Here is a 19,643-nt window from a genome sequence, read left to right as displayed (position 1 = left end):
GCCTTCAATGTAGCAGTTAGAAACCACTTTGCTGTATCCTTTTACGTTTATTATTCATGGCACCATTTTTACCTTTTGTACACCACTTTTGATATTCACAATCATTAGCAGTATTTTAAATAAAAATAAATAGGGTGACATTCAGTCAGCTTTTCTTGAAGCTTGTGCGCAAACAGTAGTTAGTGTACATTTTTTTCTTCCATCGTATCGTTTTCCCATCTGTATGTGCTATTTTATGCATAGTTTCCCCCCTTTTTATTTGTGATTAACTGAAATATCTGTTTGAAAAAAAGGCTCCAGGGGCTGTATTTTTTTCCTCCAACCAATCTGACAGTGAGTTGTTCTCTGCATGCCACCATATTATAGTTCTATAAGCATAGTTAAACATTTAATCTTGCAGGGGATAACAGCAGCAATGACACACATTTCTTATTATACACTTATAAGACCATCTCCAAAAAGTGCAAGTGGACAACCAGTTCCAACACACGTTTTTGTCATTTGAATAAATTTATGAAATTTGATCACATACATTGACGCAACTGGTCAAACTACCACAGCATTGACTGCAGCACTTTATGGGAAGAAAAAGGCATTCCATTTTTGCTGTTTCTGGTTCTTTATTGCCAGCATTCTGTTTTGCTCTAAATTTCCCAAGGAGACAAGCTGGGTTTATCCAGCTTCAACATCTCAGACCCACATTATCCATGTAGTATATGGAGGTGATTTTATGTATCCAAGCAGCTCTACATGAACAGGGGATGCTCCTCACTTCAATATGTAGAGAAGTGCAATCATGCAATGGGTATACGGCGCCAACTCTGAAAATTGAGAGGTAGCGGGGTTGGGAGGCTTGTGGTCCTCCAGTCCAAGAGCTTCCGTCCATTAGCCAATCAATGACCATTTGCCAAGGGGGCTGGGGCTGATGGGAAGTGGAGTCCAACAACAGGAGGATCACAGACTCCCCATCCCTGCTTGTGTGAAGTAACCAGTGTGCATATAAGTGCCTCAGTACTAGGAATGGCTGCTACGACATCCAGAGTTCAAATTGGCATGAGCTACCTGGCAGAGAAGGTTACTTGCCTTTCTGGAGCCAGATCTCTAAGTTAATATGTATAAAACATATTATGCACACACTCCCTTTAAAACCCACGGTCAATCAAAATGTCAATTGCAAAGGAACAAAAGGTAAGGATTAAATAAAAAGATACAACACGCTCAAGACCTTCCTTTCACAAACATCTTTTTCGCAAGGTTCTATCGGCAAAAGTCAACTTCACATATTTTGCTAACTGCTTCCATCCGCATATTATTTACAAGGTTATTTACAAGATTATTTGCATGTTGCCCCTGACATGGTTTGTGACTGAGTACCGAAGCAGGCATCAGGAGAGATAGTGTTTCAAATCGGAAGGGAACGACAGCTGCTTAACGTGCTAAACGACCGTTCTGGCTGGTTTAAACATCCAGGCAAAGCGCCCCGCGCAGGCAGAAGTAGGCCTGGAGCAAGGTGTGATGCTGGGTGTGCACTGCCAGATATCTTGTTGCTTGGAAGGCTGTGCCTTTAAACAAATGGCAGGCTGCAGTAAAATTAGTAGCAGGAGCTTAATGTCCAGTGCTATTCCTGCTGGGGCTCCCGTTTCTGTCCAATTCCATCAGATTTGTTATCTGCCTTATGAAGGAGCTTCTTTCCTCCAATCACAACCAATGTTGATAAAGATGCTGAAGGCAAAAATCTCAAAGATATGTGCAAGGGAGTCAGCCTCACTGGGCAAAAAAGTCTGTGCAGGGCTCAGGACAATAGCCATGGTTCTATGACAGCAGGTCCTCTTATTGGAGCATCAGTGAGCTATCATAGATTGCTTTGGGCATCAAAGTTGGAGAAAAAGTCATCAGGTAGTTCTCCAAGAAGCTGGTCCAGGTCATCTGCATAGGAAGCATGAAAAGTTATTCAGGCTGCAAAACAGGAAATAAATCACCCCAGCACGGGTTCCTATTTGCACACAAGATTCTCCAAAGATCAGGGGCTGCCCCATTCTCTTCAGCCTGTGGGAAAGCTGTGCAACTGAGAATAAAGGGAGCGGAAAGAAAATATTGCAGACTCATTTAGACTCAGTGAGCAAGGCTCTGGTCAGGGCTTAGTCCAGTCTATGCTTCAGACACAGAGTGCAAACACAACATTTCACAACCAGTGAGGAATTCATATTCTGATAATCTCTGCACCACCCCCACTTTTTTGGGGTGGGGTGGGGATCAATTATTGTCATTATATATATAAAGCAAACAGTGCCAGGGTGGGTAGAATTATCACTGGTTCAGGTGACATGGCCCCATCTATGCAGTGTCTCTGCCAACCTGCATTCTAAGCAAATATAGCCCAGTAGCACCGTTGTTTTAGCCGAGGCCCAACATGCTTATGTCCCTACTCAGCTGTGAATATCCTAGGAAGCGCCTCTTTCCATGGCCAAACATTTTCTACTTTGCATCTGCGTTTCATACATTTGACCTGCTTCCATGTTTCAGGTTTTCCAAAGTATTTGGAATTTTCTGGGAAGGAACCGGGCTGAGTGGGCAGGAATGCAGGTAGACAGCAGTAGTCATGAGGAAGGGCAAAGGAGCAGCACAGAGGCATGCAGCTTCACCCCTTGGCAGCACCAAAAGCCCTGGCCGATCTCTCTCTGCTTTCAAAGCTGTTGCCAGATGCTGCTTATCAAAGCTCTCCCCGGACAAGGAGGGCTAGCTTGCCCGTTTTTCAAAAGTTAAGTTCAGTCCCCGGCATGCCAAGTACAGTGGTGCCCCGCAAGACGAACGCCTCGCAAGACGGAAAACCCGCTAGACGAAAGGGTTTTCCGTTTTGGAGGTGCTTCGCAAAACGAATTTCCCTATGGGGTTGCTTCGCAAGACGAAAAAATCTTGCGCGTCCCCGCGGGTTCCCCCCCCTTTTCCTAAGCCGCCTATCAGCTGTTCCGCTGATAACCCGCTTAACAGCTGATCGCGAAAAGCCGCTAGACCGCTGTAGCGCTAATCCGCTAAGCTGTCAATGGGCTTGCTTTGCAAGACGAAAAAACCGCTAGACGAAGAGAATCGCGGAAGGGATTCTTTTCGTCTTGCGAGGCACCACTGTACCTTATTCTATCGTTGAACAACATACAGTGGTGCCTCACAATACGAAATTAATTCGTTCCACGAGTTTTGTCGTCTTGCAATTTTTTTCGTCTTGCGAAGCACGGTGTCGGGAAAGTTTTGGAAAAGCTTCAAAAATCACCAAAGTCTTTAAAAACCTCAAAAAAGGCTACCACACCGCGTTCTATGAGTTGCTCCTCGAAGTCAAGTCGCAACTGTATTAACGGTGTTAAGAAAAAGGAAACAAACTTGCAAGACGTTTCCGTCTTGCGAAGCAAGCCTGTCAGGGAACTGCCATCGGAGGAACAGGTGGTGGAGGGGCTCAGGGAGGCTGGGAGAGACTCAACAGCTGAAGCAGGAACCAGCCGGGGGAGGAGTGGATCTCTGAGGGAATGCGAGCAGGAGGGAGGGCTCAGAGACGCTTCCAGCGAGAACAGTGGGGAGGTATCTGAAGCTCCCATAGGGAGACCCACGCCTCGCCGGAAACTGTCACGCCGTGAGTCCAGAAGACGTGTTTCCGTTAAGGAGCTTTTATGCTGGAAACGATTCCGAAAGCAACCACTGTCGGAATCTGCAAGTGACTAGAGCAGCCATGTCTGAGGGGCTCCGTCACAGACAGAGGTTTGTGAACGTGCACAGACTCTGAGGGACTACGTTTTTACGCACAAGCAGCTCATCATCCCATCACAGCATTCCGACAGTCTTTGTAAGCTGCTGGTGCAGGAAAAGGCATCATGAGTGACCCAGCCGGAACCGGAGGAGCAGGGGTTGGAGCTGGTCCAAGCTTGGAAGAAAGGTACCGAGCGTTGGAGATCCAACTGGCGCTGCAGACGGCGAGGCTTGAGGAGAGAAGGGCACAGGATGCAGACAAGAAGGGGAAAACCACCCAGTTCACCAGAAAGGTACCAGGATTGGTGCAGAAGTTTGGGGGGGACCCCAAGGACTACCATGCCTTTAGAACAGAGATGCAATATGCTCTCAATGTGCAGTTTGAGGAATTCCCTGACGAGGAATCGCGAGTGGCTTTCGTGATTGGGCATCTTGAAAAGGGGGCGCGGGACTGGGTTCGGCCCCTGATGGCAACGCATAATGACATCCTAAAGGACACAATGAAGTTCTTTCGTGCAATGGATCTCATGTTTTCCAGCGATATTGAGAAGGGAGTGGTGCGCAGACAGCTAATGGCTTGCAAGCAGGGAAGCCGATCTGTCCGTGAGTACTGGACTGAATTCACCATGCTGGTGCACAGATTGGGGTGGGACTTATCGGCGGAACCCATTCAAATGCTTTTTGAAGAAGGTCTTGCTTCGGCGGTGAAAGATGAGCTTTCCCGGGGGCCCAGGGCGGATTCTATGGATCAGCTGACCAAATCTGCGCTGACCATAGGAGCGCGCCAGGAGGCGAGAGCTTTGGAGAGGCGGGAAGGGAAGGGGGAACGTTGCAAGGAGTTCCGCATTCCAGACATTCCAGAGCCAGCTTTCCCGCCGGCAGAGCCGATGGAAATCGGAACAGCGCGCGCGCGCGCAGTTTCAAAGCCCAGTGAAGGGGGGAAGAAGGAGGGAAAAGGCGCCCGGAAATGCTATCTCTGCCAACAGCCAGGTCACTTTGCCAGAGTATGCCCCCAGAGGAAGGAATGGCAAGGGATGGTGGGGGCTGTGGAGGGAGGAGTGGAGGAAATACCGGAGCAAGTAAAAGCCAACGCCTGGCTGCCACCGTCGGGGCACAGCAGCCAGGCCAAAGAGCAGTGAAAGTGCCCACGCCAGAACCTCCTAAACCTGCCCTAGTGATAGAAGTGTCACTAGAGTTGCAAAACGGATACCCTCTAAAGATAAAGGCGCTGTTGGACTCAGGCAGCTCCTGCAATTTCATGAGCAAAGAGTTTGCAGCTGAACACCAGATACGGACGATCCCTTTAAGCAATCCCCTGCAGGTGACCACGATCGATGGCAGGGAACTGTTGGGAGGAGAAGTCAGCTTGCAGACCGTCCCAATGATAATGAAGGTGGCAAGGCACACAGAACTGATAGCGTTTAATGTGGCCACCTTGGGAGGGGCTCCCATTATTTTGGGGATGAGCTGGCTGGCGTTACATGATCCGCTGGTGGGCTGGCATCAGAGAGTGGTTTCCTTTGGCTCCGCACATTGCTTAGAACACTGCAAGGAGGGAAAGGGTTCAGCAGGAGCCCAAGCTACCCTAGCAGGGACGGAAGTAACGGAGAAAGTGAAGGTACCACGACAATATGCAGATCTCAGCGACGTGTTCAGCGAAAGGGAAGCTGACCAATTACCACCGCATAGACCCTTTGATTGTCAAATCAATTTACTGCCTGGGGCACAGCTCCCTGTAGGCAAGTTGTATGCCATGTCAGACAGAGAGATACAGGTGCTAAGAGAGTTTATTGACAAAAACCTGAAGGAGAGTTGAGGGGGAAGGTACTCAAGCAGCTGCACGATAGCCCCACAGCGGGGCATTTTGGGCAACACAGAACCATGTGGCTGGTGACCAGGGAATTTTGGTGGCCCAAGGTCAGGGAAGACGTGCGGGAGTATGTGAGGAGTTGTGACCAATGCCAGCGAGCCAAAGGGGAAAGGCGGGCGCCGGCAGGGTTATTAGAACCGCTACCCACACCAGAAAGACCATGGGAAGCAGTGGCCATAGATTTTATGACTGATCTGCCAAGGTCCAGAGGGAAAACAGCCATCATGGTTGTGGTAGACCTGTTAACCAAAATGGCACACTTTATAGCCTGCTCACATGCTGTCACGGCAGAAGAAACAGCTAAATTGTTTGTAGAAAATGTGTTTAGGTTGCATGGCGCCCCCTTGAGGGTGGTTTCTGACCGAGGGAAACAATTTACTTCCAGGTTCTGGAGGAAGCTCATGAGATTACTGCAGGTAGAGGTTAATTTCTCGACTGCCCGGCATCCTGAGACCAATGGGCAGGCGGAAAGAGCCAATGGCATCCTCCAGCAATATTTGAGGTGTTATGTCAATGACAGAGAGAATGATTGGGTGGAGAAGTTGGCATTGGCGGAATTTGCCTACAACAATGCGGAGAACGTGTCCACGGGGATGAGCCCCTTTTTGGCTAATTACGGGTGCCATCCCAGGGCTTTCCCAGGAGGGGAGGGGGAGAGATGGAGCGTTCCAGCTGCCAAACAGTTCGTAGAAGAAATGGAAGCGATCCATCGCCAGCTCCAACTTAACTTAGACAGGGCCAAGGAGGAATATAAGAGGCAGGCAGACAAACACAGGAGAGAAGGTGAAACCATTAGGGTGGGGGACCAAGTGTGGCTGTCAACCCAAGGGTTACCCTTCAAAGGGGGTTGTAAAAAGTTAAGACCCAAAAGATTGGGCCCATTTGAAATCACACAACAGGTCAACCCAGTGGCTTTCAGACTCCGGTTACCGAACCACATGAAGCTGCACCCAGTTTTCCACAGGTCATTGCTGTCACTGTATAAAGGGGACAGAGAAGGGAGGGTCACTCGGGGACCAGCAATGGAGGAAAGGGAACAAAGCTACCATGTAGCGGAGATCCTCGATTCCAGGTGGAAGGGAGATCAAGTAGAGTATTTGGTAATGTGGGAAGGGGAACCGGAGTCGGAAAACACCTGGGTCAGGGCAGAGGATGTCAATGACGAGGTTTTAATAGAAACTTTTCATCAGAGGTTCCCACGCAAGCCTCAGCCTGTAGCGAGGTTCCGGAGGGAATACTTTGCCACCACCGACGAAGAAGAGGAGTTGGAGGGGTTCACAGAGTCCGAGGAGGAGGAGGATTCAGCGAGCCGGGACGGCGACCGATGGAGGGAAATGTTCGAGACGTCTGAAGATGAAGAAGATTCCTTTTGGGGTTTTACCTCCTCACCTCTCAGAGGAGAGGAAACGGGAGGGGGTGAAGGGGGCCCTGGAGGGGAGGTGGATGTCAGGGAACTGCCATCGGAGGAACAGGTGGTGGAGGGGCTCAGGGAGGCTGGGAGAGACTCAACAGCTGAAGCAGGAACCAGCCGGGGGAGGAGTGGATCTCTGAGGGAATGCGAGCAGGAGGGAGGGCTCAGAGACGCTTCCAGCGAGAACAGTGGGGAGGTATCTGAAGCTCCCATAGGGAGACCCACGCCTCGCCGGAAACTGTCACGCCGTGAGTCCAGAAGACGTGTTTCCGTTAAGGAGCTTTTATGCTGGAAACGATTCCGAAAGCAACCACTGTCGGAATCTGCAAGTGACTAGAGCAGCCATGTCTGAGGGGCTCCGTCACAGACAGAGGTTTGTGAACGTGCACAGACTCTGAGGGACTACGCTTTTACGCACAAGCAGCTCATCATCCCATCACAAAGCCCATAGGGGAAATCGTCTTGCGAAGCAGCTCAAAAAACAAAAAACCCTTTCGTCTAGCGAGTTTTTTGTCTTGTGAGGCATTCGTATTGCGAGGTACCACTGTATCCACTTTTGCCGCACACTCTCAAATCAGCAGGTGGGATGCAGTGCTCTATGTGTGGCCCCTGAATGGTTACACACAGGGCTCTGCATGCCATCTGCTGATCCAAAAGTCATTAAGTGCTTGGGGAGCAGCGGGGAGGTTGGCAACATGTAGTCCTGTAAGCTGCACCTGGCTCAGTAGGACTTTTCTATAGTCCATCTTGCTGGTTATCTTTCCAGAGCATTGGCCATGCTGGCTGGAACTGAAGGGAACCCAACAACAAATGGAGAGCCACAGGTTCCCCATCCTATTTTCCTTGTTCTGGAGGAGGCAGTGGGAAAAGAGAGACAGAAAGGCATTATTAGTCCATTGCTACTTAAGAGTTCTATTTACCCAAATCAGTTGTTTCAGCCTTTGAGGATGGAAAGTGCAAAACTGATTTGCCTGCTCCAGAGACCCCTGGAATTGATGTTGATGATGACCCTTTATCCAATGCTGATACTTGCTGACAGCGGTCCTTATCCATCTCATGTCCTCCTTTGTTCCTGTTGTCTGTTGTAGTCATGGCAACGGGGGCGTTGGTGGGAGGATCCTGCTGGAATTCCGGCACAGGCTGCACTTGCAAGTTTCCAAGAGGCTGCAGAGAATGTTTGAGTTTAGCATCCTTCATACTTTGATCACCAAGCCACAGTCCCATATCATAACTGGCTCCTGATATCAATTACAGGAAAGGATAAATGGAGCTGCCTTATTATAAGGACACCAACAAATCTAGTACAGCCCTGTAAGATTTGGGAGTCCAACATCATCACAAGGAGCACCCCAACCCTGGTCTGCACTGCTCAGTTAAAACAGGTGTATGGACCTTTGGACTTTGGGATGTTGCTGAACTACAATTCTCAACAGCCTTCGCAAGCAAAGCCAATGGACAGGAATGATGGGAGTTGCAGATCAGCAATGTCTGGAGGGCCAAAGGTTGCCCACACCTGAGTTAAAGCTCTCCGAGGTCTGAAGCAGGTGAGATCTAGCATGGAGTTTGGGTCCTTGATATGCTAGTATAGGCAGAGGCTCAGCCAGAGATATTCTCAGTAAAAGATCATGTGCTCTACTAGTGAAGTAGCATGACTTCTCCATGTGATCGCACACGGCCTAAACTTCAGAAGGAAGATTTGATTTGGGAAGAGAATCAGAAGGAAGAAGTATGCATTGCAGGGGTGCGACTAGATAACCCTTGGGGTCTCTTCCAACTCTACGAGTCTATGAACAGTGATTACAACTGGAACAGAATGATCATCTACTGATGGGTGTAGTGGAATCCCTTGTCTATCTCACTCACTCAAGCCAATTCCCTCGTGTGGCGTAACTCAGGGTCAGTGCATATACTTTAAGTGTAAAAAAGGGCTTCAGGTCCAATCCCCAGCATCTTCAGGCAGGGCAAGATACGTCTCTGCAACCCTGGGGAGCCAGTTCCTGTCACTGTAGAGTAGTTAAGTCTGATCTAGATTACTAGTGGTCTGAGCTGATAGAAGACTGGTTTCTCAGTGTCCTCCTCCTTACTCCTTCAATTTCCTCTCACAGAGCAGGCCCTTAGCTGCATAAGAATTAACCAAGGCAGCAATGGCTGCTTCCTCATTCTCCATATCCATCCTGACTTTGGACAGACCTGAGCACGGCATGTTTGAGAAGAGGGAGCTGTCCTGTTGCTTTCTTTTTTTTACTTTCATCTTGAACGTTTTGTTAACATTCAAGCATTTGCTCATGCATTTCACCTTAGCAGCTGCTATTCCCATTTTACAGAATTTGCTGACAAAGTTTTAAAAGAGAGAGCAAGAAAGAAATCAGCACTTGGTGGAAATACTGCATCAAGATACACTTCAAAACTCACCTATGTAAACTAAGGAAAATAGGAATTTAGGCAATTTTTCCAAGTTAAACTATTACAAAGAATTTGCTAGGTGTGGGAGGAGGAAGGGACCTATGCAAAGCCAGTGCCACCCCCCACCCCACATTTTAACAGTTAATACATTGCATATGGCTGCCAATCTTAATGAAATGCAGCCTCCCAGTAATTAAGAACAAGTGCCTCCATACACCTTTTTTTTTTTTAAGTATCCAGAGTACACACAGCCTCTCCTATATCCTAGCAATTGTGCCAAGGAGAGCCTGCTCCTTACCTGTGGTGGCTCCATCTGCATTCCTCCCTCAATCTCTCGGCATAACTGAGGGGTCTTCTCACTGCTGAATCCCGGAGGATATATCTTCACCAAATTACTGGGTGTCACATTGAGGTAGTGGTTGCGATAGGATGGGGAGAACACACCCACCTGTGAAACCCAAGATAGGTATCAATACTGCCTATGGTACATGGCACAATTGACTATACTTTGTGCCACTGTGTGCACATCTCCTAAATGGTCTTTGCGCAGGCTGAAGTTGCTCAGACTTATCCCTGCAAAGCTTTGCTCTCCAAAAGTTAGCTGAAAGTCTTTCCAGATGAAGTAACACTTGACTCTCTTTGTTATACTAACTCTTAGCACTATATCCTGTCCTCACATAAGAGGAGGGAACAGGAAGAGGGGATTTTTTCCCCCAGCAAAGGCACACCTTAGTTCTTATTGATTCCCCCCCCCCCCCAAAGAGTAAAAAATAAAGTAAATAAAAAATAAAAACAACAATAGAGGGGCAGATGTTCCATTGCTGGAAAGGGGTAGTTCACAACCAAAGAATGAAATATACAACCCAGCTTCTAAAAAGAAGGAGGGAGATAATATTATTTAATTGGTGTCCTGGACCAGCTCATCTAAAGAGTGCAAGAGGTTTGAATAAAAGTGACGCATACAATCTCCAGAAGTAAGATGGACTAAGTGAGTCTCTAGGGCAAAGAATTCTAAGAAAAGACACCTTTCTACATATTCTCATGGACCTCATTAAAGAGCACCCAGATAATAGTAAAGAAAGCTCTCTGGGAGTAGAAGGAGGAACATTCCACCATTGAATGGACAGTCTTTGGTAGATGGTTCCTGACTTGTCAGTTCTGCTTTCAACTGACATTGGTTGCATCTATTTGACACAAAACTAGAAGGGGTAACTTGTTTTTGTTAACTTGTGTTAATCTGGAGGTGATAACTGCACCAGCAGGGGCACAAACAAGCAGAACTATCACTCAAAAATGTCTCTGGATCCCCTGTAGCAGAAGGTCTTAAATGCCAGTTATTCGCTATAATTTTTTTGCATGGAAATGAAAGCTCACCCAGCCCTTGATTTCTTGTTTTCTAGTACCTGCTTTAGCAGAAGGACTGAACCAGCCTTAAATTCACTCTGTTTCTCCTCCAGCAACAGGCGATGTATTGTGCCCTGCATTTCTCCTGCATGACAGAAGGCCAAACCAATCAGGTACAGGAGCACTAAGTATACAGTGAAGTCAAAGCGGAAACACATGAGCGTCACACACCAATAGCTCTCACTGCCCTTTATACAGGAACACAGAGATGGGAGGGAGAGCCCAGCGAAGGAAGGGTCCCAAGCACTCAATACCAGCCACATAATTTGCCAGTGACCTGGAGCAAAGAACAATTAGTCCCAGGCAAATGCACATATCAGCCCCACCTAGGCTTGGGACTTCTAAGGACAACTTCAGTGTTGCCTGTTTATTCCTTGTGATGGTCAAATGAAAACATATCCTAGGAAGTCAAGAATGTGGCTGTGTAGGGAGTGGCAACTAAAACAAACTATACTGGAGAGGCTTGCAGTGAATGTTTATGCTTGAGAGTTAAAAAGCAAACCATCCCAAATGGCCTACTTTTTTTTTTTAATGCCCTGTTAGTATTACCTGGTAGCATAGAGCACCAAGGTTTCAAACTATGCCCACAAAAAATTGGTGCCAAAATGTCAGTCTGGAAACTCCATGTGCATTTGTGGGACTAGCTCAACTGAGAACTTGCCTCAATATTTGCTGGACTGCTTGTTCCCTGGCAGATGTTGGATTTAAACCGGGTGAGGAACCTTTGTCCCTCCAGATGTTTGCTGAACTACATCTCCCATCAGACCCAGCCGGCATGGCCAATGGTTAGGGATGATGGGAGTGGGAGTTCAGCAACATCTGGAGAGCCAGAGGTACCAATGGGAGTCAAAGCTGAAAAATGAACAAAAAGATTACTGCCAATATCAATTGTAACTGGAAATGCCAAGAATTAAATTGTGTTTGTAATTTTTTTGTTTTGTTTGTGTTTTTGTTCGGTGCAAGTTGCTTTTTACCCAGTCTTATTTTTTTGTTATGGTCAATGCAAATATGTTTTACATACATATTTCCAATAAAGGTAAAGGTAAAGGTACCCCTGCCCATACGGGCCAGTCTTGACAGACTCTAGGGTTGTGCGCCCATCTCACTCTATAGGCCGGGGGCCAGCGCTGTCCGCAGACACTTCCGGGTCACGTGGCCAGTGTGACAAGCTGCATCTGGCGTGCCAGCGCAGCACATGGAACGCCGTTTACCTTCCTGCTAGTAAGCGGTCCCTATTTATCTACTTGCACCTGGGGGTGCTTTCGAACTGCTAGGTTGGCAGGCGCTGGGACCGAACAACGGGAGCGCACCCCGCCGCTGGGATTCGAACCTCCGACCTTTCGATCGGCAAGTCCTAGGCGCTGAGGCTTTAACCCACAGCGCCACCCGCGTCCCAACATACATATTTCCAATAGCAAAGGGTATTGGGTGTGAATAGGTATTGGGTGGGAGAATTGCCTAGACAGGCTGGCTTCTCAACCCAGAAGTGAAGAAAGAAAAAAAGGCAATGGCTGGAGGGAGTTAGTTTTCAATGGACTGCTCAAATATTGATTAAGCTTTTTTCCCTTTACATATTTCCAATAGCAAAGGGAAAAAAGCTTAATCAATATTTGAGCAGTCCATTGAAAACTAACTCCCTCCAGCCATTGCCTTTTTTCTTTCTTCACTTCTGGGTTGAGAAGCCAGCCTGTCTAGGCAATTCTCCCACCCAATACCTATTCACAAATTTTGTTTAAGCACCTAAAACATTTTACTTAAGAATTTGAAACATTTGTCCAATTCTCTGCTGGCTCCAAATAAGTTTTTCTGGGGGAAACCCCATGTCACAACTATCCAGTCCCTTTCCCTCAATCTAACGAAAAGGCAGCACTCTCCCTCTCCATCCTTCACCATCAACACAAGGGGTCAGCAAAACACACAGATTTGCTCAGGGCTATATACAAGCTCTATTGTTAAGCTAGTGGAAGCCCCTGCAACAATTCCCAGTAGCACAATGTGCCTAAAGGACTGTAACATATTTAGTAGGAATCAATTCAAGCATCCAGAAATGAGTCAGACGGTGGTCATTAACAAACAAGGTTTGCCCAGACACCACAGGCAAAGCAAAAACACCCCACCAATAATGCATGCAGAATAAGTAAGTCACTACACTGAACTCTTTTCATCCTTACCAGTAGGGTCTTTGAACACGACACCCGCGTCAACGTTGGTCTGCATTACTGACTTAATCATTACGGCCATGTTAGGAACCTTGTTCTTTGGGAGCTGCTTCAGGGCTGCCTGCGTGAAAGAGAACGAGCAAGGGAAACACGCTATTTGTGGGAAGTCTGGGTAGCAAATCTGAATCAGGATTGTATTAACTTTTGAGATTTGAGAAAAAGGTGCCTGATCGCAAGAGCAGCGAAGGATATGGAAGAGGCCTTCTAATATAGCTTTCTTTCTGCCCTTTGTTGTACAGTGACACACAGCGAAAGGACAGCTGGCCAAAGAGGCCTCGTAGCTCGCTTCCTGGTGGCTCAAGGTTGGTGGAGAGGATGACAGGTGAACATCAAGCAACCGCCCACACCTCACTTATCACTTGATGCGCAGCAGGAAAAGAGGCAGGAGGGAGAGGCATGTGGGAGTTGCCTAGCAACCCGCCATTTTTACCTTCTTACCAGACTAGGCCTCATGCAGTGGCGAAGCTACCTGCTCCGGCTCTGGCATACATCCGGGGGCATGGTGCGTGTCAGGGAGGTGCGTGGCAAGCAGTGCACGTCCCGGGGTGTGTGCAGCAAACGTCCTGGGGGTAACCACGATGGCACCCCCCCCCCCGATGGCACCTGGGGCGGATTGCCCCACCCCACCTTTGTTCACCAGTGCATGCAAACCTGGTGCAAGTGGTCCTACCAGAGGTGTGGACAGTTATTCCCAGCTGCGTGGAGCAGATGTTGGCCTTCCCTGGGCTGGATTTAGAGTGAATACTAGTCACCAACACTTCCAAGGTGTTATGGAGGAACTTCTGTATGTTCTTTAGAAAATATGTTTATATGTATACTGTACCCTTGCAGATGGATCACAGTATATATCCCATCCAGATTACTGATAAGGTTATCCATGGCTCCAGTAATACTGCAATACCTCCTTGCTTCCAGGCCCAACCATTTTATCATCTTTGGCATTTGCACTTCAAGATGAGATTCTTCTTCAAGTGAAGTGGAATTTTCCCACCTGCAAAACCAAACTCAGCCTTTACCTTACGGAGCACCATAACAACGCTGTATGTCCTAAGGAAGCAGGACGGATCTCTCTCGTCCAATCCCAGCTCCGTTTTCATGGCAGCCCAAGGGCCTCTTCCAAATTCGTCTTCTATTGGCTGCTGGGAAGGAGGCATCTCCTAGAGTCGCACACACAATTCCAGGTTAAAGCTTACTTTTCACCTTACCTTCGGGTAAAGCACTTAGTCATTTGGAGACAACATTATCTATGGGAGCTTTTTTGTGAAGGCCATATTGCTTATGCTCCTTCCTCTGCTCACTCCAGAATCTCCTCCTCACCACCTCACCCTCTCTCACACACATTAAAATATATAAAAGTCTAGTTAGAAGAAACATCTCTATTGAAGCAGAACAAGAAAGTGTCTCCACGACCAGACGTATGAAAAACTTGCTGTAGTCCAAGACATGCAAGGGCTGGTTTGGGTTACTCAGCACATGCTCAGAGGCATCTTTTAAAGCTACCTGAACCCTTCCCTGACAAGGCTTGTTAAATGTTGTTTCCAGGACTGCTCTGGCTCATGAGGTGAGTTTCTGCAATTCATCATCCTTAATATTGACCTTATCTGTGCAATAAGAATAACCAAGTGACGCCTGGAAGTACTAGACTAAAGATTTCAAGATTTTCCACAGATGAGTTAGTTTTTTCTTTTTTGAAATACAAAGAAGGGATGGAAACTTGCAGTTTTCTCCTGTGAAGGTCATTCTGCACCGCTGCTTCAGAGCTGGGGTTAAAAAAAATTAATAGCCAGTACAGGGCACCAATTTTTACTAGGACTACAGTGTATGGAGGGGTGAGATTTAACCATTCCCTTCCTGTGGTTGAGCCTGATAAAAGTTACCCCCCCCCCCCCAGCTTGGCTAGCAACACCCTGTGGCACCAATGGGAGCGACCATCACCATTAATACAGTAGTTACACGGTAAGGAACTCTTTATTGGCATCAGGACTGCGAAAGGCAGGGGCTAAATCTCCCATTCCCATGAAGTTTGGTTCCAATGAAATTCATATCCCATTAAATGAAGAGACACCCAACAGGGTTTGTAATCGTGTGCTTAGCATCACAGCTGGGTTCTCAGAGGCAATGCAGAATTTCCAATCCCCCTCTGCAGCGTGACTTCTTCTATTAAGAAAGGGAAGAGTAGAACCATGAATTACCTCCGTCCGCAGCTTCGCTAGAGCCCCATGAGTTGGTGTCTGTGGAGTTGTAATGAGAATCTCTTCCAAGTTTTTCCCATCTGGCTATTTTATGGAACAAGGAAAGGAAGAAAATCTAATGAACACAAATTCTTGCCAGAGTTACGGACTCACCTTAAAGTAAGATATCCAAAGGTAGGTAGATCCCTCCCTCCCACCCAGCCGCATTTAAAAAATGAAAGCTGAGATTCTCAGAGTGCTGAATGTGGTAGTCTGGGCCCAATTCTGTGCTCCCAAGGCAGTTACACAACCCTACCTAAAGCCCTAAATGGCCTCGGCCCAGTATACCTGAAGGAGCGTCTCCACCCCCATCGTTCTATCCGGACACTGAGGTCCAGCTCCGAGGGCCTTCTGGCAGCTCCCTCACTGCGAGAAGTGAGGTTACAGGGAACCAGGCAGAGGGCTTTCTCGGTAGTGGTGCCCGCCCTGTGGAATGCCCTACCATCATATGTCAAGGAAATAAACGACTATCTGACTTTTAGGAGACATCTGAAGGCAGCCCTGTTTAGGGAAGTTTTTAATGTTTGACATTTTATCATGTTTTTATATTCTGTTGGGAGCTGCCCATAGTGGCTGGGGAAACCCAGCCAGATGGGCTGGGTATAAATAATAAAGTTGTTGTTGTTGTTGTTGTTGTTGTTGTTGTTGTTGTTGTTGTTGTTGTTGTTGTTGTTATTAATAGAAACCATTGGCATAGACTAAAATTATTAGCTTGACTTCCTGTCCTCCCTGAGTCAAAGCTATGTCCCAAGTCAGGAGAGAATGTACAAGTTTTCTTTCTATATTCAATTTCCCTTCAGTCCCAGTCAGAGGTCACTTTTTAGTGATTTTTGGATGCGGAATATTTCAGCAAAAATATTTAACTGAGGTTTCAATTTAATATTTTATCCTTTTTCTATATTATTAATTTCATTAGCATTGTTTTTCTAAGCCACCACAGAGCATTTGTATCAGCAAAGCAGAGCAAAAAAAGTTATATCACCTGCAGGCACCCCAAGAAGCATTCAGTGAATCCATATAGGGAGATAATTAGTAATCCCCATCACTAGGATAACCATATAGCATTTTGGAGCAGAGAAAACTTAGGGAGGATGGCAGCTTTTATGCCCCTTTTGTGACATAGCAACTGTGGGTGGAGTGGAGGAAATAAGGTAATAATATTTCACAACACACATATACCGTATTTTTCTGTGTATAACACTCCCCCGTGTATAACACGCCCCCTATTTTGGGGGACTCAAATTTATGAAAACGGGGGAAGATGACCCCTGTGTATAAGACGACCCCTGTTTTTAAACATTAAGGTAAAGGGACCCCTAGCCGTTAGGTCCAGTCACAGACGACTCTGGGGTTGCGGTGCTCAAATCGCCTTACTGGCCGAGGGAGCCGGCGTACAGCTTCTGGGTCATGTGGCCAGCATGACTAAGCCTCTTCTGGTGAACCAGAGCAGCACACAGAAACGCCATTTACCTTCCCGCCAGAGCGGTACCTATTTATCTACTTGCACTTTGACGTGCTTTCAAACTGCTAGGTTGGCAGGAACAGGGACTGAGCAACAGGAGCTCACCCCGCTGTGGGGATTCGAATAGCCAACCTTCTGATCGGCAAGCCCTAGGCTCTGTGGTTTAAACACTATTTTAGAGTAAAAAACCTAGTCATACATTGAAAAGTATGGTACTTCCAAAGTATCCTCACTCCTTTGTACATACAGCAGGGGTGGCTAACCTGTGACTCTCCAGATGCTGCTGAACTGCACCTCCCCTCAGCCCCAGGCAACATGGCCAATGGTTAGAGCCAAAGGTAGCTGTAGTTACTATCTGGACAGCCATACACTTCCCATCCCCAACATAAAGATTGCCCTATTATCATGCTGTTCCTCTTACTTGATGTGGCAGAATGCCAGCAGGTCCCGGGAAGCGCCGCATCTTAGCCCGCAAAGGAACTTGGGTCACTGGCTCTGGCATCTTGTTGGCTGCTGTGACCAAACGGACAAGGTGATTGGTGACCACAGGTGACTGGAGGTTTCCGGTAACTTTAGGGTTGGCAGGTGAAGTCTCCATAGAGGTTGCTGGGGGACCATATGCAGAAAGCAGCTGCGCACCACAATTGGCCGTTCTGGACACAGAGCAGCTCTGATTGGGCATCCATGCTTTGTGCGGCCTTGTTGGGGTACTTGCTGACTGAAAAGAAGAGCAGGGTCTAACCAGAGGCAAGCATGGGCTGTTGGATGCGGCAGTGGGTTTTTGCAGAGATGCCTGGAAAGGCCTGAGCACCTGGCAGCTGGAGTTTGAAAGGGCACATGTGCTGCTACTCAACCCTAGGCGAGACTGAGACAAGGAAGAGTCTACAGCAGGAGGCCTCAACGGCAACTTCGGAGAAGTCTCTGCCGGCTGGAGATGGCTGATGACCTCTACCACGGGTTGTTTCCAAGTCCTTTGCAACTGTGAGGTCTCTGACCCAAAAGAGTCAGTCAATGCCAGCGAATCTACCACTCGTGGTTTCTTCGCTGTTGCTACACTATTATCTCGCATTTGCTCCCAGGACACACAGTTGGACCTGAAGGATCCCGGATACGACTGTGTATCAGACTCTTCCAGATCCATGCACGCAGCCAATACAAGCTCATTGTCAATTTCCTCATCGCAGTGGGCACCCCCAGTGGGGATCTTAGCTGGAGGCTGCTTCACAAATCTGAACCTTGTTCCTGAAGTGCCGCTCGATTTACATTCAGTTGCAGTGGGTGCCAGGTCCTTCTGAACTGTGAAGCTGGTCACCAGAGGAGTCTTCTGGTTGCTTTTGACATTACCTTCTCCAAACCTTAGTCTGGAGCAGTTTTGCACCTGCAAGACTGGGGACATGGTCACCCTTGGCCCCTCAGAGACCGGAATGGTGGTGCTGGGGGCTCTCAATCCAGTTGAGAGGGGTCTAAGACATCTTGAGCTATCTGTAGGTGGATCCAGGGCTTGCTTCTCGACATCATTCACAGCTGACAGAAAATCCTACCAAGAACAGAGAAATAGAATACTTGTCATGAGGTGCCATCCCTCAGCTTTGTACTACGTGAGAATTCTGAGCCTGAGAGCCCATGGTTGGCTTAAAGGTATCTTCTGTTTGCCATTTGGCCAACAGAGTTCTTCCATCACAGGTCCATCTGAAGTCATCCAAAGTACCCTTCGACAAGTAAGTAGAAACCTTTGTCCTCTCCACCACACCCAGATTCACAAATATTCTCTTACCTCATCTTCAAAGTCTGCCTCCACAGCAAACAGCTTCTGTAGACCACAGGCCTGTTGGGGGGGGGGGGGAGAGAAATAATAACTAAAAAAAAATTGTATACTGCCTGAACTTATACTATCTGAATTATTCTAGCTACATGCAGTTTTTGTTCCAGCACAAGCCTGAGTGGGATTTGGAGGTTTTTTAAATTGTTGTTGTTGTTGTTGTTTTGGTACACCACTTCAAGTGTCTCTCTGGGCTGAAAAAAGGAGAATCCAAGCATTCTAAACAAATACATACATAACAGGCTTGCCCTTTTTTTTAACCTGATTATCTTCCACCCACAAAGAAGTTTTGAGGTATTCAAAAGACTGCCTGATTTATTTAACGTTTTTTATTACTATATCTTGCACTGTGTTGAAACAATGTTTCCCGGGGTTTGGGGGGAGTGTAATAGCCTCGTCAGTCTGCTGCAGCAAACACAAGAGAGCCCTGTGGCCCTTTACAGGCCAACCCTCTTATTATGGGCTACAATGTCACGGGCTACAGTCCTGCTGCACGGGCTGTGGCTATGTTTTTATAAGGCATTTGTCCTCCCTCTGGACTGCCCTCCTCCCCAGTCCCTCCTGCCCCTCTTTTACCATCGTGGAGGCAGAAGAACCAAAACTCCAGGGTTAATACGGTGTGAAGAAACAAGGACGACGCAGGGATGCAGCGAGAGAGGGAAGGCCAGCATCCAGGCCCGCACCTCCGCTCACCGAGCTCTGCATTCGAACTGGCCGCCTCAAAGATGACGAGCCGCCCTCCGACTCCGCCCTTCTTCATTGCATCTGCGCAATAGCTCGTTCTCTCCCTGCCCACAAAAGGGCAAACGCTTCGTTTCCTTGACTACGCAAGCGCCTAGAGCTTTCGCCCACTCAGCCCCCGCCCCGTCGTCATAATACGGCGCTCTTCTACTACGTAAGCGGGGGCTGAGTGGGCGAAAACTCTAGGCGGTTACGCAGTCAAGGAAACGAAGCGTTTGCCCTTTTGTGGGCGGGGAGACAACGTAAGCGTAGTAGAGCGCCTGCTCTCGTTTTAGGCAAGGAGGGGATCTTCCACGTTTTTGCCCGCTTGTTAAAATAACCTCGTTTGTCTTTAGCGCGCAGGCGCCAAGC

General features: G+C 47.8%; 1 protein-coding gene across 1 annotated transcript; it reads right to left on the bottom strand.

Moving 5' to 3' along the window:
- Positions 1 to 1,226: 1,226 nt before the first annotated feature.
- Positions 1,227 to 19,290, bottom strand: HROB (homologous recombination factor with OB-fold). Its single transcript, XM_028703056.2, has 10 exons — positions 19,128 to 19,290; positions 18,507 to 18,557; positions 17,154 to 18,269; positions 15,232 to 15,315; positions 14,056 to 14,196; positions 12,992 to 13,100; positions 10,820 to 10,905; positions 9,715 to 9,864; positions 7,934 to 8,177; positions 1,227 to 1,926 (listed from the first exon to the last, which is right to left on the bottom strand). The coding sequence occupies exons 1-10, from the start codon at positions 19,128 to 19,130 to the stop codon at positions 1,853 to 1,855; spliced, it is 2,058 nt and encodes a 685-aa protein (XP_028558889.2). The 5' UTR covers positions 19,131 to 19,290; the 3' UTR covers positions 1,227 to 1,852.
- Positions 19,291 to 19,643: the final 353 nt, after the last annotated feature.

The sequence above is a fragment of the Podarcis muralis genome, chromosome 13 (assembly GCF_964188315.1).
Source record: "Podarcis muralis chromosome 13, rPodMur119.hap1.1, whole genome shotgun sequence".
NCBI classification, from domain to species: Eukaryota; Metazoa; Chordata; class Lepidosauria; order Squamata; family Lacertidae; genus Podarcis; species Podarcis muralis.
Note: the sequence above shows the minus strand (reverse complement) of the source record. Positions and strands in the feature narration are given on the sequence as shown.